Here is a 23677-nt window from a genome sequence, read left to right as displayed (position 1 = left end):
CCCTGACCCAGCCAGGCCCCCAGGCTTTCACCGCGGTTCCCTCCCCTGTGCCGGCTCCCCACCCGCCCCCATCCTCCTGCTCCAGGGTGCCCACTCCGCCCTGCCTCGGGGCCTGTGCCCACCCTCCGCCTGCCTCACACCGACCCAGCGCTCGCTCACAGGCCTTCTCAGGAGAAATGTCACTTGCCTGTGACTCCCAGCTGGCCCAGGCCTCTGTGTTCCGCCCTGTCTGCCCCTCTCCTTGCTGACACCAGCTTGGTGACCTGAACTCCCAGGCTCTTACCTGCCATCGCCAAGCGCAGGGAGGGTTTCTGTTATTCACCTCTGCCTTCTGGCTTCCTGGTATGTTGCCCGGCACATAGGAGGGGCTCCGTTAATGACGCTTCCTTCCGTTGGGTACACAGGCAAGGAAAGGTCCTGGGGCTGCCCTAACCCTGCCCCAAGCCCTGCCTCAGGACCTGACTGTGACCCTCACCCTGCCAATGTGTTATTCCAGGGATGCAGGGAAGGTGAGGAAGTTCAGAGAGGCTCAGTAAGCTGTTGGAGGTCACATATCTAGTTGGAAACAAGAGCAGGCCTCTAACACAGGCCTCAGGGAGTGAGCCCAGCCTCATGCTGCATCCTCCTCCAGGGGGCTGGCAGGATCTCTGCCCCACTGTGCAGACTGCACAGCCACAGCCCGAGGTTTTGCTCCTCCACACACATTTATTAAGCACCAACTATAAATCTTTCATGGGGCTAGGCGGTGGTGCTGGAGCTGCAAACCAGGTGCCCGGCTCCTGCCCTTGTGGGGTTTCCAGATGCGGGGTAGCCACAGTCGGGTAGATAGACGTTGAAACGGCTGCTCCTCCCGAAGCGCGCTGTGGAGAGGACAGAGGCAGAGGCGGGGCGCGTGGACGGCAGCAGTGCGACCTCTGTGCACTGAGGCCCCAGGACTGGGAACGGTTCCCTTTGGGAAGAGCTGGGGAAAGCTGTTGGGGCACAGGGCAGAGCCGGGTCCTGGGCAGAGCCGGGCCAGAGGCAGGGAGCAGGGGTGGCCCAGGACAGCACTGCCGGGCCTCCTGCCGGGGCTGGGCCTCTACCGTCCCTGGCTCCCGGGCTGCTGCGCTGGCACCTTCCGAGCCCCTGAGCCAGAGTGGGAAGGGTCCCGAGGCCTTTGGAGCATCTCCTTAGAAAGGACAGAAGGAGTCGGAAAGGAAAGGAGGAGGAGCAGGCTGACAGACGGAGCCGGGCCTGGCTGGGTGCACAGAGCAGGCACAGCTGTGTCGGGGAGGGACTGTCACTTCTGGGGGCTGCAGCACAGAAGGGACCTGTGCCTTGGGCCTTTGTCCCCCCAGCGCCCTGCTCCCTGCTCCCCAGCTGGCAGGGGTCCTAAAGAGCCTGTGGCCGCAGGTCATGACCTCTGTGGCCTTCAGCCATGGCCATGCCCCCTTCTCAGGCCGCTGCCCCCAGCCCAGCCTCTCCCCGGCTCAGAGCGGAGCCTCTGCTTCAGCCAGTCGAGTTTCCTAACAGATTCGGTTGTTTTACGGTGGATTTATAACCTCTCCTCCCCTCACCCCATCTTTCTTCCCTTTTCAATCCTGCGCAGCCTCATATGAGTGAGAGGAGAGGCTCTCACGGCCTCCCTCCCCCCCAGCTGTCCTGGCCACAGGCCTCTCGTCCCCAGGAATTTTCTAGAACCATTCCCAAAACCCACTTTAAGTGACGAACCCTCGGTCAAGGACGGGGTCTTCCTGGCCAGGCCACACTCCTGGACGTGGGGGCCATTTCCTATCCCTGCTGCCCATAGGGCCGGGCCCTGGGCCTCTTGAACTTCCTCAGGGTGAAGCGCGAGGACTCCCTGGACACAGGGTGTGTCTTCCTGTGACTTTGTGGCTTTCTAAAAGATGGCACCTGCCACCACCATGCTGGGGCAGGCCACCCAGAACAGGGGCTAAAAAATGGATCAACACCATCCTGAGAAACTCCCACTGCTGGACCTGCTGGACGGAGACCGGACCCGGCAGGGGTCTCGAGACGTGGGGACCAGGCATCAGGAGGAAATCCAGAGCAGCTGGCAAAGGCAGTACCTCGAGGGACAGGAGCCAGCGAAGGGACAGAGCGCGTCCCCATGGGGAAGGAAGGTCCGGCAGAGGGCTCTCGGAGGCCCCCGGGGCAGGTGGACCTGGAGAGTCCTGAAGTGGCCCAGCCAGCACCAGCAGCCCTCGGATGGCATCGAGCAGACACACCCTGGAGTCCTCGTGAGGGGGCCGGGGGGAGGCGGTGGCCAAGGACGCCGGCCCCGAAACACGTGAGCATGGCTCTAGCAGGCCCGGGGGGCGCCAAGCACAGCCAGAGCCACCCGCAGGCTGCCAAAGCAGAGGCCAGGAGCCAGCGTGACAGCCCCGGAGACGGGCCACCTGTCACTCACAAGCCGTTCTCAGTAAGATGGAGCCAGTCTTGTCACAGAGCCCCAGAGGCGCAGCCAGCTCTGGCCCACGCGCCCAGGTGGCTCTCTCAGCCCCTCCGCGCCCTGCTTATCAGGTCTCATCAGAATGTGCTGCTTCTCCACCCAAACTCCCTCCCGCCTGCCTGCCTGTCCCTCTCTTCTGACACCCTCGTGTCCTCGTCTCTTGGGTTACTGTGGACACTCGTGGGGCCCCGTCATGCCCACCCTGCCCTTCATCTTGAGCAGCAAACCCAGAGTTCAGCTGCCACACTGCTGCCTGCAGGAGGACTGCGTTTCCCAGCTTCCCCTGCAGCCACAGGCCACAGGCCACAGAGGCCACAGAGGCCAGGCTTTAGAACGACTCGTTCATGGAGTTTCCTTGTCCCTCCGGAGCCCAGCCTTCCTCCCTGTCTCCTTCCTGCTGCCGGGTGTCGGTACAGTGGCTGAGCTTCAGCTCCTCTGGGCCACGAGGACAAGGGCCACGTCCTGGGGCAGTAGAGCCGTGGCAAGAAGCAGCCCAGTCGCTGGTGACCAGTGGAGCCCCCACCCTGCACTGCCTGCCCCTGGACCTCTCTCGCCTGCAGGAGAGTGACTGTCCGTCTTCTTTAAGTCCCCCCCTCCCCCATTTTTACTACTGGCAGGGAACCGAGTTCTGCCTGGTCGCGTTTGCTGGTGAGCAGGCATCTCCGCAGCCTCCGGGGCTGGGCACACACGGGCTTAACAATGGGGTGGACGCGCCACGCTTCATTTCTTAAAAACGTCAATGCAACTTTATGCGGAATTCACCACACCTACCACACTCCCCCTGCCAGGACTTTAGGGGCCCCTTCTCAGTCTGGGCACCCGGAGGGAGGTGTGCGGCCTCCACCCTGCCAGCGAGCGAGAAGCACCCGCAGCTCGACAGCCTCCCAAGCACCTTGAAAAGGCTCCTCGTCGCCAATTCCACAGTCACCCTCAGAATTGACGTCAAGCAGGTCACCAGAGGCGGGTCTGTGGGAGCCCAGGACCGTCTCGCTCCTGTTGAAAATGCCCAGGGCTCACCAGCATGGAATGTCCCTCTGCACAGCACAGCATGCTGTCCCTGAGAGCGGTGTCCAGGACGATCCCCACGGCAGAGAAAGCGCACCCAGGAAACGTGCGAGACAGGAAGCCACCGTGGGAAAGTGTGTGGGAGGGTCAGGGTCAGGAAAGTCCCACAGAAGCCACCGTGGGAAAGGGTGTGGGAGGGTCAGGGTCAGAAAGTCCCACAAACATCTTCAGTGCTAATGCCAGGTCTCTCCAGGGTGGCACTGAAGATCACTCGGTGCCACTCCTGCCCTGTCCCTGGTCCCAGATCCCAGGGACCACTACGCAGGGCATCTGCCAGGCACAGAGGACCAAAATCTGAATCCATGCAGCCCCCAGGAATGCCAGTTGCTGGGGAGCCGCCCCCGACGCCCAGCACACAGGGCCTCGGTGCACCCGGGCTGCGGCGCCTCAGCCTGACCGCAGTTTGAAGCTCTGCCATGGCCAGACTGACACATAGGCCCCCTGGTGGGCAGCCATGGTGACAAAGCCCCTCGGCCACGGCTCCCACGGGAGCTTCCTGAACACCCACCGACTCCCACCTCCCAAGGGGCCACCAGGCCCCGGGGCCTCCGTGACCCTTCCGCTCTGCTTTCTTCTTGGTGCCATTCACTCCTGTGTGTCACAGTCATGTCCACAGACACAGCCATGGGCTGTCCCGTTTTCCGGGTGCATGGCAGGTGCTCCACGATGTCACCTCTCTCTTCCACAAAGGCCCCTTCAGCTGCGCAGCATAGGGCCCAGCTGGCAGCGTGGTGGAGGGCCGGGTCTCCGCGTGCAGAGTCAGCACAGCTGAGGATGCAGCTGGGCCGCAGAACCCGAGGCTCAGCCCGAGAGGTTGCTACAGGGAGAAGAGCCCGGGCAGTGGCCACCCGCAGCCCCGCACCCTGGGAACCCTAGGGTCAGAGGGCAAAAAACGTTCAGCACAAACGGGGCACGTGGGTGCATGTCTGTCATCCCAGTGACTTGGGAGGCTGAGGCAGGAGGTTGCAAGTTCAAAGCCAGCCTCAGCAATTCAGTGAGACCCTAAGCAACTCAGCGAGACCCTGTCTCTAAATGAAATATAACAAGGGCTGGGGATGGGGCTCAGTGGTTAGCACCCCTGGGTTTCAGTCCCCATGCAAAAAAAAAAACAAAGGTTCAGATCAACGGAAGACCAAGCCAGAGGCTGGAGAGCCACAGAGCATGGCTGAGAGACCAGGCCGTGTGGCCGCCTCTGTCCAGGCTCCCACGCAGCGTGTGGCCTGGGGAAGGAGCCACCACCAGGGCCAGCCTGGCTGCCTCCTCATGGGATTTCTTTTCTTTCTGAATTCTAATCTGAACTGACCCGAGACCACCTTGCTGAGCCTGGAGCTGCCTGGCCTGCCGCTCCCCGAGGGGGAAGCCCAGGCTGAACCAGCGCGGCCAGCTGCTCCTTCCCACGCTCCCTTCTCCACGCTCCCTCCCAGGGAAGCCCTCCCTGACCGCCCTGGGGCCCCAGGCTGGGTGACAGCTGCACAGGGAAGCAGGCTGACCACAGCTCCCGTGTCGGGTCATCGGGCAGTGAAGATATCCTGGGACCTGAGGCTCTGGGTCGGCCCTGGGACTCCTCCTGCCCCGTCTACGTTCCCGGGGGCTGGACGCCATCCAGCTCTGCATCCCCGTGCCAGGGCAGCGCTGGCCCCAGGTGGGGCAGGGAGCCCACCCCGGTCATGCTGGCCATGTGGGTGCTTGGAGGAACCTGCTGGGTGGCAGGACAGCCTGCCTGAGGGGGCAGGAGGAGGGTGGCCTGGTATGGAGGGTCCAACCCTCACCCCGGGGAGCTGAAGGGGTTGTCTAGGGCCACAGAGCCTCGCGTGGAGAGCCAGGGTGCAGATCCAGATGGCTTGACCCCAAGGGAGCCAGGGAGGCCGCGGCCGTGCCGGCCCTGACCCCGCCACTGTCCCCCAGGACCTGCAGATCATCAGCACGGACGAGAGCCAGGTGTTCGTGGCAGTGCAGGAGTGGGACCAGGTGGACACCTACAACCTGTACCAGTCGGACCCGCGCGGAGTGCACTACACGCTGGTGCTGGAGAACGTGCGCAGCTCGCGGCAGGCCGAGGAGAGCGTGGTCATCGACGTCCTCGAGGTGGGCACGGCTCGCGGCAGGGGCACCCCTCCCTGTCCTGTCCCCACACGCTGTCTCAGGGGTCTGCAAACATCTCTGAAGGGCCAAATGTATTAGGCCAAGAGGGTTCGTGCAGGTCTCCCGAGTCCGGGAGACACCTCAGGAGGTCCAGAGTGCAGTGGCCACTCAGTGCGAGCTTTGGTAATGGGAAGAAGGGGGTCCAGGGACAGCCCCACACAGAGTGGGTACCGCACTGGAGGGCATCTGCGGAGCCTTTCCCAACACAGATGCAGCCTCAACTCCCTCCCAGGATGGAAACTGGCCTCCACGCGGGGCAGTCCTGCCCCAGCCTAGTGCCCGGGGCCTCTTTCCCCTGCCAGCCGTGAGCTGCCCTCCCTGGGGTCCCGTTCTCCTCTGTCTCCCACGCCAGCCTCCTCTGCTCTGGCCTCCGGCTCCAGCATGGATGGAGGCTCTGGTGCAGACTCTTGGCTCCCGGCCAGGGCTCTCGATGGGCCACGGTGTCCCCAGCCCTGCCCACCAGGTTCCCCTCCTGGACTTTTTCTAGCCAGGGAGCAGGAAGGGTACTCAGCCCATGCACCGCTCAGGAAGCTGAGGGTCAGAGAAGGCGGACAACCCAGACACCCCAGGTCAGCAGGGACAGCAGCACCAGCCCAGGGCTGCCTGCTCCTGGCTCCTCTGGACTGTCAACCACAGTGTGGTGCCACTGTCCCAGGAAAAGTAAAGAACAGTGGGTTACGAGGGACCCCATTCATCAGAGCTACTCCTGAGCACAGCAGGGCTCAGCACACTGCAGGGAGGCCGGGAGCACCCACGGGGTGACAGGACTGGTGTCTGTGAAGAGCCGGGTGAGCCGCAGCCCGGAGCCCACAGGGGCTGTGCCCGGGGCCCTGAGCCAGGACCAGCTCCTCGTGCCCTCTCCTGCAGGGCTGAGATCCAGCTCACCCCAGCATGCCCTCTGTGGTCCCAGGCCGTCACTGTCCATGGCTAAGCTGGCCACAGGCCCACAGCTGGGCACAGAGCTCAGCCAGGCTCAGCCCCATGACATGGAGCCTGGGTCCCGGGCCTGGAGCCACTTCTCACTGAGAAGCTGGGCCTGGCTGGAGGAGCCTGTTGCTGGTGCCGAGTCTGGAGGGCCAGTCCCCGTCTTTTAGGACAGTGGCGAGCAAGAGACAGCACAGCCACCGTGGTGCAGGTTGGTCCACAGGCCTGCAGCTGCCACCCCAGCAGGAGCACCCCGAAGCCTCATGGGCAGAGGCCAGGCAGGGTACCTCAGGTCACGGCCTCCCACTGTGCCTTGCAGGCCCACAGTGGACCAGGCGTGGATTCGCCACGGGTCAGAGCTCGCTCGAGAGCCGAGTAGCAGCCCAGCGCTAGGCACCTGCTGGGTTTCTAACTCCACCCGCCTCTGCCTATAAGACCATGTCCCAAGGCAAAGAGCACAACCCTGCTGCCCTGCATCACCCCATGAAGCCAGCCCCCAAGTCCCACAGGGTCCAGCTCTGAAAGGCCACTCAACCCCTCCCGACTGTGGGAGAATAGTGGCCCCCAAAATGTCCACATCCTAGTCCTCTGAACCGTGACCTTCACCTCGCAGGGCCAAGAGGCTCCTGGAGGAGATTAAGGACTTTTGCTGGAGCTACAGAGGGGTGCAGCCCTGCTGACGGGACGGGGGGACGCTGTCAGACTCCTGACCTGCGGAGCTGGAGGGCCAAGCCCTGCCTGCTATGTTCTGTCACAGCAGAGGATGCCGACGCTCCACCCCCAACCCCGTCCCGCCAGCGCCCCGCAGGGGGTGGACAGCCCACAGACCTGCACACTGAGGACGGCAGACGCACCAGCCTCCTGGGGCTGCAGGAGTGACACGGTGGCCTGTATTTGGCTCAGCGCCTGCCACTTAGAAGCCACTAATGACTGTTATTTCCATCAGCGTAACTACAGTCCTTGGGTGCAGAACCTGGGGTTCCACACAGCTCCCGGAGCCTCAGTCTCCTGAGGTGTTTTGCAAGAAATAATAGCAAGCCCTGTGCTGAGGCCGACCGCTGCCCACAGGCGGGGCGAGCAGGAGTCCTGAGCCTGTTCGCAGCACAGAACATGGGCCCAAGACATCCACGCAGCAGGAGCCTGCAGAAATATCTCTGTGCGGGAGTGCAGGTGTAACTGAGGAACGGAAAACCTGCACTCGTCTTCCAGGTCAACTAGTGACCACCCTGGGTGTGGGCGAACCACAGCCCTGGGCCTCGGGGACCCTTGAGGGAGAAAGCAGTGACAGCCTGGGCCCGTCCAGAGCATTCTGGGTTAGCATGGACCCCCCGGCCCTTGCTCCTGACGTTTCCAGTGGCAACTGAGCTGCTGGAGTCCCAGGAGGGGACCCAGATGCAGAGCCCTGGTGTGGGACCTGCAGGCCCGACCGAGTGAGGTCAGGTGAGCCCTGAGCTCTGGATGAGATCCGTGGCTGGGGTCATGGGCAGGCCAGGGGACCTGCTTCACTGTCGGGTGGTCAGCTGGTCCTGGGAGCAACTTGTCCAGGCCTTGGAGCTGAGAGAACCGCCTCCTGGAGCCCAGGCCTGGAAGCCTTGCCCCAGGCCTGGCTCACCCCTAGCAGGAGCTCCGGCTGAGCAGGCTGCGGGGGCACGGTGGCTGTGTGGGCTTTAGAGAGTGGCCACAGGCCTTCACAGTCCTTCCTGCATTTTCCCAGGTCAGAGGGGTGAAAGGGGTCTTCCTGGCCAACCAGAAGATTGACGGGAAGGTGACGACGCTCATCACCTACAACAAGGGCCGCGACTGGGACCACCTGAGGCCGCCCAGCACCGACATGAACGGGAAGCCCACCCACTGCCAGCCCGTGAGTGCTCTGCCCTCTGTGGGGACGTGGGGTGCCTGCTGCCTCCCCGGGGGCATTGGGAGTGACTGAAGGACCTGAGACATGCGAGTCCCCGCCCTGGGCATGGTGGAGAGGGGCACAGAGACCGACAGGCCCAGGGAGCTGTAGCCATGGCGTGTGCTGTGTCACACAACCAGGGACAGGCTCCCTGGATGGCAGGGAGGGAGTGACCATGTTCCTGTCCTGCCTCCCCGCTCTGGGGCCAGTGCAGGTGGGTTCCCAGGACAGACGGGGCAGCCAGCAGCTTCCCAGCCCACCTGTGGCACCTGCCACGTCTCCTTGGCCAACAGCCAGGTCTGGGGACATACTCTGCTTGAGGGGGTGAGAGGCATAGAGTGATACCTGCCACCAGAGGCCACAGGCCCCTGAGCCGGGACCAAGGGGTGGCCAAGCCATGGGCTCCTATGCAGGACCCACCCGCCTGGGGATGCTTCTGCATGGACACAGGTGTGCAGTGCCCCTTGCATCCTAGAGAGTCCCCAAGTTTCTGGGTGCCCAGCCCCGTGTGGCCCCTGCTGGTGAGGAGGGCAAGGCAGCGCTAGGAGCCCTGGCCTTCCCTACCCTGGCTTGAGGTGAGCTCACGGCCGGCTGCAGCAGGGAAAGAGGCTGGCCAGGCCATGGATCTAGCCAGGCCCTCGCTGTCCCCTGCCCGGGGGCCCACCTCTCCCAGGGCCTCTCTCCTGGCTTCTGTGGGGAGCTTGCCTGACCTTTGCCCAGCGTGGGCTGCTCAGGAGGGGCAGGGCTGGAGCTTGCTCCAGGGTTGGACCTGACAGAGCTGCAGCTCAGCCCCCTGCTGACGCCACGGTCTGCGTCCCTCTGCCTCTGAGCCTCTGCTGGAAGGGAACAGGATAGCAATCCCTGGTGGCCTTTGGTGAGGGGGACGTGAAATGGCCTGCACACCCTTCCCAGGCCCTAGCACAGAGCAAGCCGCAAGGAACCCCCCTCCCACTGTCCCCAAGCCCAGGATGCCCCGTCCCTCTCCCTGCCCACAGAACTCCTACTGACGCCTAGAGACCCTGCCCGTTGTCCACTCCACTGAGGAGAACCCACTGGGCGTCTTGCCTCTCCATTTGACTCTGCCAGTTGCAAGCCCCTCACAGGCAGGACCCCCCACAGGGGATGGCCAAACCCCCTCGTTGCTCTGCCACAGTCCTCTCATGCGTAAAGCAGGAAGCCTGGCTCTGCCTGTCCAGGGCCTGCGCCTGCGCGTGGTGGGCCTGACCCGGCGTCCGGAGCACAGCAGAGGATGCCCACCTGGCTGGTATTCCGCCCAGCACACAGCAGGCGGCCTGCTCTCTGCCCAGCTCCGATGCCCCCTGCTCAGGCCCCCACCTGTGACCCCAGAGGACCCCGACACCTGCCCGGCTGTGTGGGGACTGAGTCCATGTGTCAGCGCCCACCGAGAACAGAGCCGCTGGGACGGGCGGAGGGCGTGCGCTCCTGGCAGAGTTGAGTCGTATTAATCTGCCAAAGCAAGCTTCTGCTGGGAACGGTTCTCGTCTGTAATACGCAGCTCAGCGAGGAAATGGCCTTTGCAGGATTATGTTCCAACCCTAAAATTATAAAAATGGAAGCGAACCAGAAAGCACGCGCCCAGGCAGGCATTCAAGCACCTGAGCAAGGGACATGGGAGCCCACAGGGCACAAAAGACACCAAAATAAAGCCCCACTGGGAGGCCGGGTTTTCCCACCTGGGCGTGGTGGACAAGGCCCCTGCTCGGCCTCGGGTGTCAGGTGGACTGTGTCCGGGGCCTATCTCCCCAGGAGCGATTCCTGCTCCTGGCAGAAGGCTTGGAAAACAGAGAGGGTGATGGGGCTGAGGCCCTGGACCAGCCCCTGGAACAGCGGCTTTGGGCTCCTCCGTGGATCCAGAGGCCACGGATTCCCTGGCCTCCTTTGTTCTCGTCCTCTGGGGTCGGTGTCTTCTCCGGGGCCACCGGGCTGGCAGGGCTGGAGAGACGAGGTGCTGTCACTAGAGGGGCCATCAGATATGCTTCAGCATCATGCCTCTCGGTGGGGAAATGGTTTTGAACTGTTGAAGAGACCCCGTGCTGGGCCCCCCAGGGGTCCCTTAGACAGGCTGAGGCAGGAGCTGGGTGCTGGGTGGCTGGCAATACGTCCCTCACCCTCCGTCCATCTGTGTGTCTGTGATGGTTGCTGGCCTTCTGGAGAGCGCCCCCAGCTCCTGTGTGCAGAAGGGGCACCTGGGGGAGGTCGTTGAGGGCCAGGGGCTCCCTGCAGCCCACCAGCCCCCAGTGCCCGGCTCACCTCCGCCAGGACCAGCTCTTGGGCACCAGCCGGCCCTTGGTCCCCTGTCCTTACCCTGGCAGGCTCAGAGGACCAGCCCCGTCTGCCACGTGCCTGGGCAGCTCTGGTACCACTGGAGCTTATTGTCCTGTGTCCTTCATGGGGCATTGGAGCCCCGGCCTGCCCTTCACCTGCCCTTGCCTTCTGGTCGGTGCCAGGAGAGCCCCCCTGCCCCAGGAGAGACACCTGGAGAGAGGAATATGTGGCAGTCAGTGGCCTCACAGGGCACCAAAAGGGACCTCAGCCTGTGCCTCCAGTGTCCAGTGACCACAGGGTCCACCTCCAGCCCAAGTGCGAGCAAGCAGGACATCGCCTGGGCAGGGCTGGGCAGGCAGCGGAAGGCATGGCTCTCCCTGGGCCCGCCCCACCCAGACCAGGGGCCAAGTGCTCAGCAGGGACCTGGGAGGGCCGACGCGCCTGAGGCCAGCCGTGAGCTCTGGCCCCTCACGTAGATGACGCAGGGCCACTAATCCAGAGCAGAGAATGGACCTGTCCCCCGGATGCCTTGCTGGTCCCACTCCACCTCCCGCCACCCCCGGGGCCTCTGGACCATGTGTCCTTGTCCTTGTCCCTTCGCCGAGTAGCCAGCACAGCCCTGCTTCTTGCCCCTCCACTCCTCCAAGCGCCCCAGGCCCTGCCCTCTCCCCGGACCCCACAGGCCGAGCTTTCCCCAAGACACTACTTACCCTGCTGACGCCCCCTTCTCCCCCTGCAGCCTGACTGTCACTTGCATCTGCACCTGCGCTGGGCAGACAACCCCTATGTGTCGGGCACCGTGCACACCAAGGACAGCGCCCCAGGCCTCATCATGGGAGCAGGTGGGTGATGCTGCCCCCGTCCCGGTGGGTGTCATTCAGCCTGAGGGAGCCTCCCTTTCAGGGGTAAAGATGGACAGCCATGGGCTGGGGCCATGATGCGTCTCCCAGGAGGCAGGGCCAAGCTCCCCGGGAGGCTCAGATCTCACGGAAAACCAAAAGGGCAAACTCAGGGCACAGGGACTCAGGACACAGTGACTCAGGGCACAGGGACTCAGGGCACAGGGACTCAGGACACAGGGACTCAGGGCACAGTGACTCAGGACACAGTGACTCAGGACACAGTGGACTCAGGACACAGTGGACTCAGGACACCGTGACTCAGGACACAGTGACTCAGGGCACAGGGACTCAGGGCACAGGGACTCAGGACACAGGGACTCAGGACACAGTGGACTCAGGACACAGTGACTCAGGGCAGAGTGACTCAGGACACAGTGACTCAGGACACAGTGACTCAGGGCACAGTGACTCAGGACACAGGGACTCAGGACACAGTGACTCAGGGCAGAGTGACTCAGGACACAGGGACTCAGGACACAGTGACTCAGGGCACAGTGACTCAGGACACAGGGACTCAGGACACAGTGACTCAGGGCAGAGTGACTCAGGACACAGGGACTCAGGACACAGTGACTCAGGGCACAGTGACTCAGGACACAGGGACTCAGGACACAGTGACTCAGGGCAGAGTGACTCAGGACACAGGGACTCAGGACACAGTGACTCAGGGCACAGTGACTCAGGACACAGGGACTCAGGACACAGTGACTCAGGGCAGAGTGACTCAGGACACAGGGACTCAGGACACAGTGACTCAGGGCACAGTGACTCAGGACACAGGGACTCAGGACACAGTGACTCAGGGCAGAGTGACTCAGGACACAGGGACTCAGGACACAGTGACTCAGGGCACAGTGACTCAGGACACAGGGACTCAGGACACAGTGACTCAGGGCAGAGTGACTCAGGACACAGGGACTCAGGACACAGTGACTCAGGGCACAGTGACTCAGGACACAGGGACTCAGGACACAGTGACTCAGGGCAGAGTGACTCAGGACACAGGGACTCAGGACACAGTGACTCAGGGCACAGTGACTCAGGACACAGGGACTCAGGACACAGTGACTCAGGGCAGAGTGACTCAGGACACAGGGACTCAGGACACAGTGACTCAGGACACAGTGGACTCAGGACACAGGGACTCAGGGCACAGGAACTCAGGACACAGTGACTCAGGACACAGTGACTCAGGGCACAGTGACTCAGGACACAGGGACTCAGGACACAGTGGACTCAGGGCACATGGCTTGTAGTTGGCAGGGTGGATGGATGATGGATGGGCAAATGGGTGGGGGATAGACAGGTAGATGGATGGGTGGATGGATGATGGATGGTGGATGGGTGGATGGTACATGGATACATGGGGGATGGGGGGATGGATAGATGGATGGTATGGAATGGTGGATGGAATGGTCAGTGGGTGGGTGGATTGATGGATGGGTAGGTGGATGGATGGATGGGTGGATGGATGTGTGGATGTGTGGATGGGTAGATGGTACGTGGATATGTGGGGGGATGGGGGGATGGATAGATGGATGGTATGGAATGGTGGATGGAACGGTCAGTGAGTGGGTGGATTGATGGATGGGTAGGTGGATGGATGGATGGATGGATGGATGGTTGGATGGGTAGTGGATGGAGCAGCACCATGTGCCACCTGCCTGCCACCCTGTCCTGCCCGGGCTGCCACTTCCCAGCCACACACCCTGGCCCTGGCCAGACCTCCCCTCTGCCTGGGCTGCCTGTGCCCTTGGCTAGCTCCCAGGGCTCACTTGAAGGCCACTTTCTGCCCCAGGCCCTCCTCACTCACTCAGCCTTGGGGCCTACCACCCTGGCTGCTTGTGGCTGCAGGACACCCTCCTCCCCGCTTACAGGGAGAGCCCCAGGAGCGGACCCTTGATCACTCCTCTCAGACGCCCAGCTCAGCACGGGGCTGGCAGAAGGAGGTGGTCAGCCATGGCTGAGGGACAGGTGCAGGAATGGGTCAGTGGGTGGAATTAGTCAAGAGGAGTGGACAGGTGGACGATGGAGGGATGGTCACTGGAGAGGGGTCTGAGGAGGTTCCCGAGAAGAGAGAAGGGGCCCTCCACCAAGCCCTGACAGTCCCTTGACTTACCCACAGAAAGGGATTCCTGGATGCTTCCAGAGCACAAAGACCTACCTAAGAAAGCCAAGGACTTTCCCGGGGTAGCACCCTAGAGCAGAGCCCGCACTCGCGGGGACAAAGAGGGTGGATGCTCAGGAGTGAGACACTTTGGGGGTCCTGGGCTCCTCTTTTTAGAGGAAACTCTAAACAGTGAGCTTGGGAAGTGTGGGCGTGGGGTCGGCCTGGAGAGCCCAACCAGCTGGATCACAGCACAGGCCGGGGCCTGGGGTCCGGCTCTCCCAGACCTCTAGGTCAATGTCACCCAGTCAAGAGGCAACACTCAGAATGAAGGATCTCCTAAGTCCCTACAAGGTGTTCCCCGGCTCTATTTAGTCCAAAGAAAACATGGGTATATGCTAGCAGTGCATCCCCTACGCTGAGGGTCCAGGGCATTTTAGGATGCAGGCCTGGGGGGAGTGGGCCTGGGGGAGCAGACCTGGGGGAGCAGACCTGGGGGAGTTGACCCAGAGGGATCAGGCCTTGGGGGAGCAGTCCTGGGGGGTAGACCTGGGGGAGCAGTCCTGGGGGGAGCTGTCCTGAGGGGTAGACCTGGGGGAGCGGTCCTGGGGGGCATACCTGGGGGGGAGCAGTCCTGGGGAGCAGACCTGGGTGGGCAGACCTGGGGGAGCAGGCCTGGGGGAGCAGGCCTGGGGGAGCAGACCTGGGGGAGCGAGGCTGGTGCTGATGTCCCTTCCCTCTGGTCTCCTTTCCACTCCCTCTGAGTCACCCTGCCTCAGAGGCTGGCTGGCTGTCGAGGTCCTGGGTGGAGGCTCTTTCCAAGCCAACGCACACTCAGGGTTCTGTGAGCCCGAGTGGCCATTGTAGCAGGGCCAGCCCTGTCCACCCAGGGCAGGGTTCAGGCCAGTGGACAGAGGTGGAGGCTCGCGCGCCCTCCCCCTCCCCCAGACACACCCAGCAGGGGCTGCACACCCACCTGGAGGGGCCGACCCTGCCTTCCACCCAGGGTCTCGCCTCCCACCCCTGGTCTCCTGCTCTCCTAAAGCAAACCCGGCCAGGCTGGGGGCTGCCCTGAGCCCAGTACCTGCCCAGCCCCCGCGCTGCTGTCCCTGATCACCAAGCTACACTTTCTCATTCTTGAACCGCCTGAGGCCCTGGCCCAGCTCCAGGCGCACCTGGGCCATGGCTGGGCCCTGAGTTTGGCCTGTCGCAGGCGGAGTCTTCTCTGCCCCAGGGGGGACCAGCCAGAGCCCAGCATCCCCAGCAGGTCCACATCAGAAGAGGATGGCAGGGGACACGCTTCTGGTGGCTAGGTGGCAGGAGGTGCAGCCCAGGCAGCCCTTGGGCAAGGCTGTGCTGGGCTCCGACCTTGGCAGTGGCAGCGGCTGACCCGACACCAATGCTGTCCCTTTGCCTTGGGGCAGGTAACCTGGGCTCACAGCTGGTGGAGTACAAAGAGGAGATGTACATCACAGCGGACTGCGGGCGCAGCTGGCGGCAGGTAAGGAGGCATAGCGGCCCGTGCCCACCCACACCCATCCTGCAGGACTCTGCCGACCGCTGCTCCTGGGGTGGGGGCTTCGTGGATGACAGCGCTGCTCAAAGTGGCTAAGAGGTGACATAGACCTGGGCCTGCACCTCCCCCGCCCACGTGTTCAAAGCCCTGTCCCTGGGGCAGTCTCACAGCCGGGGCCCCTCCCGGGTGACACTTGGACAGCACGCCACCCGCCCGGGCAGGCAAAGTCCACCTGCCATCTCGGCCTAAGGCCTTGACATCCCTCTAACAACATGCAAGAAACAAGGGGTTTTGAAAAGGGCAAGAGAGGTCTGTTGTGTTGTGATGTTCCTATTTGACTAAACCAGTGAAGCCGTCTAGTCTCTAAAGGTCACCTCTGTCCTATCCGTCCGCCCCGACCCCCTGAGACCTGGAGTCGAGTGAAACAGGAGCTAGAGGTCAGCTGTTCCCACTGGGCCTCTTCCCAGCTGTTTCAGAGGCTCCGACCCTGGGGGCAGCCTGGTGGGACCGGAGCCGCTGGGCCACCTGGAGCAGGAGTGGGGGGCACGGGCTCGCCCTCTCCAGAAGGAGAAGTCCTCATTCAGAAGGTCAACGAGTCTCCACGCCCTGCCCACTCCCAGCACCCAGGGGAGCTTCCAGGAGGGAATGGGCAGTCCCTACCCCGCAGGCCTCGGCATCTGGCCTTCCACATGGTGCGCTGACACTCAGAGCCACGGCCTCCTGGGGCAGCATGGCCCCCAGAGCTCCAGTCTCAGTCAGCCCCGCTCTCCTGGGGGACCACCATTTTAACCCCAGGGCCTTTGCACCTGCTGCCCCCACACCCCCGGGGGGCACTTCCCTGGGAGATTGGCCGGCTCTCCACTTCCTGGAGCCCCCCCCCTGTGCAGACCGCTCAGCACGTTCACTTCATCTGTCCTGAAAACCTTGGCCGTGCCCCCTGCGGCAGGGCTGTGCCGACTGAGCACCAGTCCTCGGGGGCAGAGGCAGGGGACCCCTGCACAGTCCACCTGGCGTTATGTGACAGCGTTCCTGAGGCAGCCGACTAGAGGGCCTGTTGGGCTTGGAGTTCTGGAGGCTCTGGGGCCAGGCGTGGGCATCCGCAGGTGGCAGCAGGTGGGCCAGAAGATCTCACTGCCAGACAGGACGCAGTGAGCCTGGCAGGGTCAGGGCAGGTCCCTCTCCCTCCCATGAGGCCCACCTCTTAAAGGTCCATCGCCGCCCAACATCTTCAACACGGGGACCCTGGGGACACTCACTTCCAGCCGTGGCCCGTCCTCTTGTGGCCAGCACAGGTGGGCAGGTCAGTGCTGTGCTCAGCGCCCGCCATGCCCACAGGTGTTCGAGGAGGAGCACCACATCCTCTACCTGGACCACGGCGGGGTCATCGCAGCCATCAAGGACACCTCCATCCCCCTGAAGATCCTCAAGTAACGTGGCGGCCAGCACGGGGCCTGTGGGTGTGGAGGGAGGCACAGACCACAGCCAGGACTGTCCCCATGGGCCCCAGGTCCTGGGTGTCACCTGCCTCCCAAGCCCTTCCCGGGGCACCCTGGAGCTGGACTCGGTCCTCCCTCAGGAGACCAGAGACAGGGAAGCAGCACAGCGTGTGGGGAGGGGCGGGGCCCTTCCCCGAGAGGGACCTTCACCCACGGGTCCCTGGTAGGGGGAGGGAGGCGGGGAGCCAGGGCAGCTGTGGCCAGTGCCCCAGGTGAGCCTGGTCTCAGAGGCCCAGCCGGGGCTGCCAGGAGGCCGGAAGCTCCAGTCTGAAAGGCCCCTCCTGGGAGGCCGCAGGACCAGGACGCTGGACCTGTCTGGCCCAGACGCTGCTGGCCAGGCCCAGCCTTGGGCAGGCTGAACTAGACGTTCCCAGGGCTCGGCCGTGCTGCCGTCCAGGGGTGCAGGGTACCTGGGTGCTGCAGATGGGGTGCCTGGGGCGGAGCCAGCAGGCACGAGGCAGGGGCGAGGCGGAGCTGGCCTCCGTGGGACAGTGGCTGGGCCCTAGGGGGTGGACTGTCCCAGGTGTGTTCTGCCTCCCCTGGACACTGCGGCCCTCCTGCAGGTTCAGCGTGGACGAGGGCCTCACCTGGAGCACGCACAACTTCACCAGCACCTCCGTGTTCGTCGACGGCCTGCTGAGCGAGCCTGGGGACGAGACTCTGGTCATGACGTGAGCGCTGGCTGAGGGCGGGGAGGCCTGGGGACAGATGCTGGTCAGGACGTGGGCGCTGGCTGCAGGACAGGGAGGCGTGCAGGGACGGCAGAGCTGGGACCCAGCAGGCCGCACTGGGGCCCCCAGGCTGAGCCCTGAGGCGCCTCTGTCCTCACGCCTGCCTCTTGTCCTGGGGGGCAGGCGCTGGGCGCCTCCGGCCCTCTCACCCACTGCCCAGGGTCATCTGTCCATGTGAACAGCTGGCACCTCTCTCAGCCACATGTGCCACTTTGCCTGTGAGCCAGGCCCCTCCCAGGACGTCAGGGGGGCCTCCTGTGGGCTTCATGTGCGCACAGGCCCGGGGACACTGGGGACAGGGAACGTGGCTTTGCTGAGGGCAGGTGAGCAGTGAGTGGCCAGGGGCCAGGCAGGGCTCCGCAGAGCAGGGAATCCAGACCTGGGAAGCGGCCCTCAAGACCATGGGGAGAGGCTGTGCTGGGTGGTCCCACAGTGGCCGGGGCTGGACGAGGGCTGCCCTGCCCGGCCTGCCTCTCCCCGTGCCCTGGGGGTGCCACAGGCTCCCCCCTCGGCGTCTGCTCTGCACGTGGGGAGGAGCAGGGCAGAGAGTCCTGGGGTCCGGGAAGCAGGGCCGGGCCTCAGCCTCCTGGCACAGGGCAGGAGCTGGGGCCGGGGCCAGCCTGCTGCAGGGGGCCCAGGGGTCGCATGTGCCACGGGCCTCCTTCCTGGTGGTGAGCGGGACGCTCGACTCCCACCCAAGGGGGAGATGGCCCGTCCACACTGCACAGCGAGCAGAGGGCACTTGGCCAGCGTCCCCGAGGACTGCTGTGGTCAGTGCTGCAGGGTGTGGGCGGTGGGCACACACAGAGGAGGTGAGGCTCTGCCCTCCTGAGCCCACGGAGCACTCTGCTGCCCCTTCTCCCCTGCCTGCTCTGAGCTGGGCTTGGGGTGCATTATTTCTCTTTGGAATGAGAGCCAGCTATGGAAACCGGCTTCTGGGCACAGAACCCTCTACTGCTCAGGCCGAGGGAGGCAGGGACAGGACTGGGACAAGCTGGACAGGGCCAAGAGTGGCCACCTGTCTGGGGTCCTTCTACAAGACATAGTGCAAGGTCCAGCTGGGTGGGGCTGTGGATGGCCCTGGGACAGCCAGGAGGCCAGGGCTGCAGCCAGCTGGGAGCTCTTCCCCACCATTGAGGGAGGCCTTGTGGGTGGGATGGCCCACGCCAGCACCCTGACCGGCCAGAGCTGGGGAACGCTCTCTGGGGACCCTACTGCCAAGGCTGGCCCAGCGCCTGCAGAGGGCCCGGCCTCACTGAGCCCTGGTGCAGATGGACCGAGTCGGGGTGGGGACACGTGTGCCCAGCAGAGAGGCCAGACCAAGGCGGTGCTCCCCCTCCCCCGCAGGGTCTTCGGCCACATCAGCTTCCGCTCCGACTGGGAGCTGGTCAAGGTGGACTTCCGGCCCTCCTTCTCTAGGCAGTGCTCTGAGGAGGACTACAGCTCCTGGGACCTCACCAACCTCCAGGTGCGGCCAGGACTGCTGGCCCCGCCCCTCCGTCTGCCCCAGCACTGGCCAGCCGGGACCTCTCCTCCTCCAGGGCGTCCACAGAGGACCCAACACACCAGCCTCTGGTGTTCTGAGCGCATCCCTCGTGCCTGGGCTGCTCCGGCCACCGAGCAGGGTTCTGGGCTTTCCGGCCCTCGGGAGGGAGCGCACAGGCGGGTCTGGGCACACGGGCTAACAGTCCCCACCTGCAGGGGCAGCAGTGCTGAGCAGGCCGCTCTGGAGGACGCTGGGGTTGTGGGCAGGGATGTCAAAGGAAGATGACTGACCCGGGGATGGGGGGACAGGATACTTCCTTGAGGACCCTTACAGAGGTGCCACTGCCCTGCGGCCCACGGTGGGCGAGAAGGCTCAACATGGACAGGTGTGGGCAAGTAGGATTTGTGGCCAGGCGTCCTTGCTGAGGGCCAGACACCACCTGACAGGTGACAGGATGTCCACTAGACACAGGGTGGTCCAATGTGGGGCGAGGTTCTGGCTAAGCCTGCGCCAGGCTCTCTGCCAAGCCGGACCTTGCAGAGGGGCCTAGGGGAAGGTTCTGGAGCCTGCCCATGCCTGGCCCAGCAGACCGCGTGACGGCTTGGGCCTGCTGCAGGGACGGGGTGAGTGCTCTGGGCATCCCTGAGGTCCTCCTCGGGGAGTGGCCTCCCCGCTCTCTGTGGCCTGGGGGTTAAAGGGGAACTTAGGGGCCACCTGTCCAGCAGCTCTGGACCTTAGGCCTGGCCAGGGCTAAGAGATAGCAGATGCACAATGAATGCTCACAAGTGGGGCTAGAGGGAGGCCACCCTGTCCTCTGCTGGACCTCAGTGTCCCCTTCTGTGAATGGGGTGTCCCCTCCAGCTGCTGCCTGGGACAGAGCCAGCTGCAGGGCCCCCGGCACCTGCACCCCTGGGAGGGAGCCGCTGCCTCATGCCAGCTCCTCGCCCCTGCACCAGGGCGACGGCTGCATTATGGGCCAGCAGAGAAGTTTCCGGAAGAGGAAGCCCACGTCCTGGTGTGTGAAGGGGCGGAGCTTCACGGCGGCCCTCAAGTCCCGCGTGTGCCCGTGCCGGGACTCGGACTTCCTCTGGTGAGTGCCGTCCTCAGCTGGAGGCTGGGCCTGGGCAGTGGGGTGGGCGGTGGGGCGGTCCTAGGGGGCCGGGTCCTGGGGGCAGGGGCAGCCACAGGGGTTGGTTTTTGTTTGGGGGGTTTTAAACGTTTTCTAGTTGTCGATGGACTTTGTTTTATTCATCTATGTGGGGCGCTGAGGATCAACCCAGGGCCTGGCACGTGCCAGGCAGGCGCTCACCCCAGGCCAGCGCAGCCCCACAGGCAGGTTGGAGCAGAGCAGGGAGAGGCCGGTGGCTTTCAGCAGTGCCCTAGAGGGGGCAAGGAGGCTGGTGGGCGCAGACCCCCACGATGGCCTGTCCCCAGGCCCTCCCTGTGGTGGGGGCCTCCGGGGTGGGCACCTCCATGTGGGCTTGCTCTTCACACTCCTTCCCGGGGCCCTGGACTTGGGGACTCAGCTCTGATACACAGGATAGGGCCGAGGTGGCCGGGTGAGACTGGAGAGCTGGCCACAGCAGGCGCTGGCCTCTGCCCTGCTCTGGGGGTGCTGGGACAGAAAGGGCTGGGTCTGGGGCATCTTTGGATCCTCCTCCAGGAAGCCCTCTGGGACCTGGGGCTTGTCGCTCTGGACTGCACCTGCCCTCGGTCAGGCCTCTCCCTGCTCTGGGACAGGCTGTGTGGGTCGCCCCTGCGTCCCCACGGACAGGAGCACTGCAGGCCCTGGACATGCGGGCCCATGCCCTGCCCAGCCCTGGCAGGCTGCTGTCCCCACCGGTGCCTCTTGCCTGACCGCTGTTCTGGCTCCTCACAGTGACTACGGGTTTGAGCGCTCACCCTCCCCGGAGTCGGCCAACAAGTGCTCTGCCAACTTCTGGTTCAATCCCTTGTCACCTCCTGAGGACTGCGCCCTGGGCCAGACCTACACCAGCAGCCTCGGGTGAGCGTGCGCGGGGCTCCCCGCCACCCCAGGGAGAGCAGGCTCCCGGGCCCGCCCACTGCCGCCACCCCGAGAGGGGGCCGAAGGACAAGCCAAGTGGGGGTGCTGTGCTTCGCATGGCCCTGTCACTAGGCTCTAGGTCCCTTGAAGCCCCAGGGGCCAGCCCAGGGGAAAGCTGCCTTGAGCCAGGCCTGAGCAGAGAACCAGAGAGGAAAGGCCCAAGGGCCCCGAGAAGCAGTGCTCCTGCTGTCTTCCAGAGCTCCTGCAGCCCAGGACCCCCACCCCACCCCCACACACAACTCAGTGCCCCAGGTCTGGTGGCACTGCCACCCTGGGTCTCAGCTTCAACAGCACCTCCTCCAGGAAGCCTTCCCTGATCTCACCCCAGAGCCACGCCCCCCTCTGTCAGAGCCAAAACCTTAGGTATGGTCACATTCACACAATTGTCCTCCCCGCCAGACTCCCCCCAGGCTCATGTGGGTGTCCTGCAGCCTTCAGTGACAAGGACAACCTGAGGGAGGGGCTCAGCAAGGGTGGCAGTCATGGCCTCTCCCCCACCAGGGGCTGAGCACATTGCTTCCAAACACCAACTTCACGTGGAAATGTTGGGTACACAGAGCTGTGTGTGACCTTCAGCCTCAGGAAGTCCCAGACACGCTTCCTCTGAAGGTCCCATCTCCCAGAGGATGGAGCCCACAACCTGATGAAGAAATTCCACTTTTTTCCCTGGGAAACCTGAGAAAAGGGGAGGCAGGGCCAGAAAATGCAGGCTTTGGCCTCAGCAGGACACACCCTAACCTCTTTCCATCACCCATCCATCCACCCATCAAACCACTTACCTGTCATCCCACCCACCCACCCATCAAACCATCCACCCACCCACCCATCCACCTACCTATCCAATTCACCCCTCCACCTATCCACCTATTCATCTACCTATCCACCCATTCACCCAATTTTCCATCCGCCCATTCATCCATCCACCCCCCTGTACATCTACCCACTTATCCATCCACCCATTCACCCATCCATCCATTCATCCACCCACCTATCCATCTACCCATCCATCCACCCACCCACCTCCATCCATCTACCCATCCACCCACCTCCATCCATCTACCCATCCACCCACCCATCCATCCACCCATTCACCCACTCATCTACCCACCCACCCACCCATCCACCCTCCCACCCACCTACACATCTATGCATCCATCTCCCACCCACCCCAGGGTTTGGCAAACAGGGCCTCTCATCTGAAGTGTCAGGGCCTCTCATCCGTATCTGGGCGTAGGGTTCCACCTGCCCACGTGGGCCCTGAGGAGCTGTGGGTAGACAGCCCTCAGAGAAACGCGTTTTCTTTCAAGTCAGTAATTAAAGGGGCTTCGCCTGGTAAAGATCTGAATATTCACTTGGTGGCTGAGCCACACTGGAGAACTGGGTCCTGAGGACAGGAGGGCCACCAGCCTCCGAGACAGGCACCCACTTTTCCCAAAGGGGTGCTCAGCACACAGTGACCATGTGGAGGGGGCGCCGCCAGAGCAGGGCTTTCCAGTGGTCTCCTGGGAGGGTTCCCAGGGCCACCAGGTTCGCCTGCCAGCCTCACCCTGTCCACTCCACCAGCTCCTACCTGTGGGCTCCCGCACCCACCGCAGGGCCTTTGTACCTGGTGTCCCCTTACCTGGTCCCCTTGCCTGCGAGGCTCTACCTGCTCCCCCCAGGTGTGGCTAGAACACCCCCCCAGGGATGAGCTCCCAGGTGCCCCGGGCAGTGCTGTCCACCGGGCTCCACATCCACGTGAGGGAGGTCGGCAGCCTCCTCCTCCCACCAGACAGTCTGCCCCACCAGGACAGGGCTGCCTGGGAGCACCCATCCCAGGACCTGACACCTAAGAAACAGGTGTCCCTTAGCTCTCGAGGCCACAGGGAGACAGGGCCCATGAGGAGGGCACTCTTGCCTGGACCACCCAGGGAGTGACAGCAAGTCCACGGCTGGAGGTCCCCCTGGGCACCCTCCTCATGTTCCCCTCAAAACCAGCCAATCCAGACTGGCCCTCGCCCCCCAGGAGCTAGCGGTGGCCATGGGTGTTGCTCTCAGGCCCAGGCGAGGTGGTCCTCTGAAGCAGACCCTCGTCCCTCCGAGCCCCAACGTTCTCGCGTTACAGGCAGAGTAGGGCGCACAGGGTGGGGTGCGGAGCCTCTAAGGTCAAGGCCGAGGGCCACCTCTGGGTGACACATCTCTGCCCCATCCACTGCCCGTCTGGTGCCACCTGACCCTCCCTTGTCCACCCAGGTACCGTAAGGTGGTGTCCAACGTGTGCGAGGGTGGCGTGGACCTGCAGCAGAGCCCCGTGCAGCTCCAGTGCCCCCTCACCCCACCCCGGGGCCTGCGGGTGAGTATCCACGGCGAGGCCGTGGCCGTGCGGCCCGGAGAGGACGTGCTGTTCATGGTGCGGCAGGAGCAGGTGAGCGGCTGGCCCGTGCTGTCACCTGCGGGGTGGCTCTGGGGGGCTGTGTGTCAGCTTGGAGCATCATTGTGGAGCCCAGCCTGCTGCAGCCTGCAGGAGGGACCGTGGGTGGGACCTCCGCCCCGGGCCTGGGCCAGCACCTGGGAGAGAAACAGACACAGGGGGTGGAAGGAGCGGCAGGAGGGAGCCCCCCCCCCCCCC

General features: G+C 63.9%; 1 protein-coding gene across 1 annotated transcript in view; it reads left to right on the top strand.

Annotated features, from left to right (window-relative positions):
- Positions 1-23677, top strand: part of Sorcs2 (sortilin related VPS10 domain containing receptor 2) — a 343989-nt gene that overhangs the window by 298237 nt on the left and 22075 nt on the right. Inside the window, 11 exon segments of the mRNA XM_048784122.1 lie at positions 4208-4236; positions 5323-5602; positions 8298-8444; positions 11506-11608; positions 15200-15276; positions 16627-16718; positions 17351-17458; positions 18866-18986; positions 19961-20094; positions 20884-21009; positions 23302-23473. Coding sequence (XP_048640079.1) covers positions 4208-4236; positions 5323-5602; positions 8298-8444; positions 11506-11608; positions 15200-15276; positions 16627-16718; positions 17351-17458; positions 18866-18986; positions 19961-20094; positions 20884-21009; positions 23302-23473 — 1389 coding nt within the window.

This window comes from Marmota marmota, unplaced genomic scaffold, assembly GCF_001458135.2.
Source record: "Marmota marmota marmota unplaced genomic scaffold, marMar, whole genome shotgun sequence".
Classification (NCBI taxonomy): Eukaryota; Metazoa; Chordata; class Mammalia; order Rodentia; family Sciuridae; genus Marmota; species Marmota marmota.
Note: the sequence above shows the minus strand (reverse complement) of the source record. Positions and strands in the feature narration are given on the sequence as shown.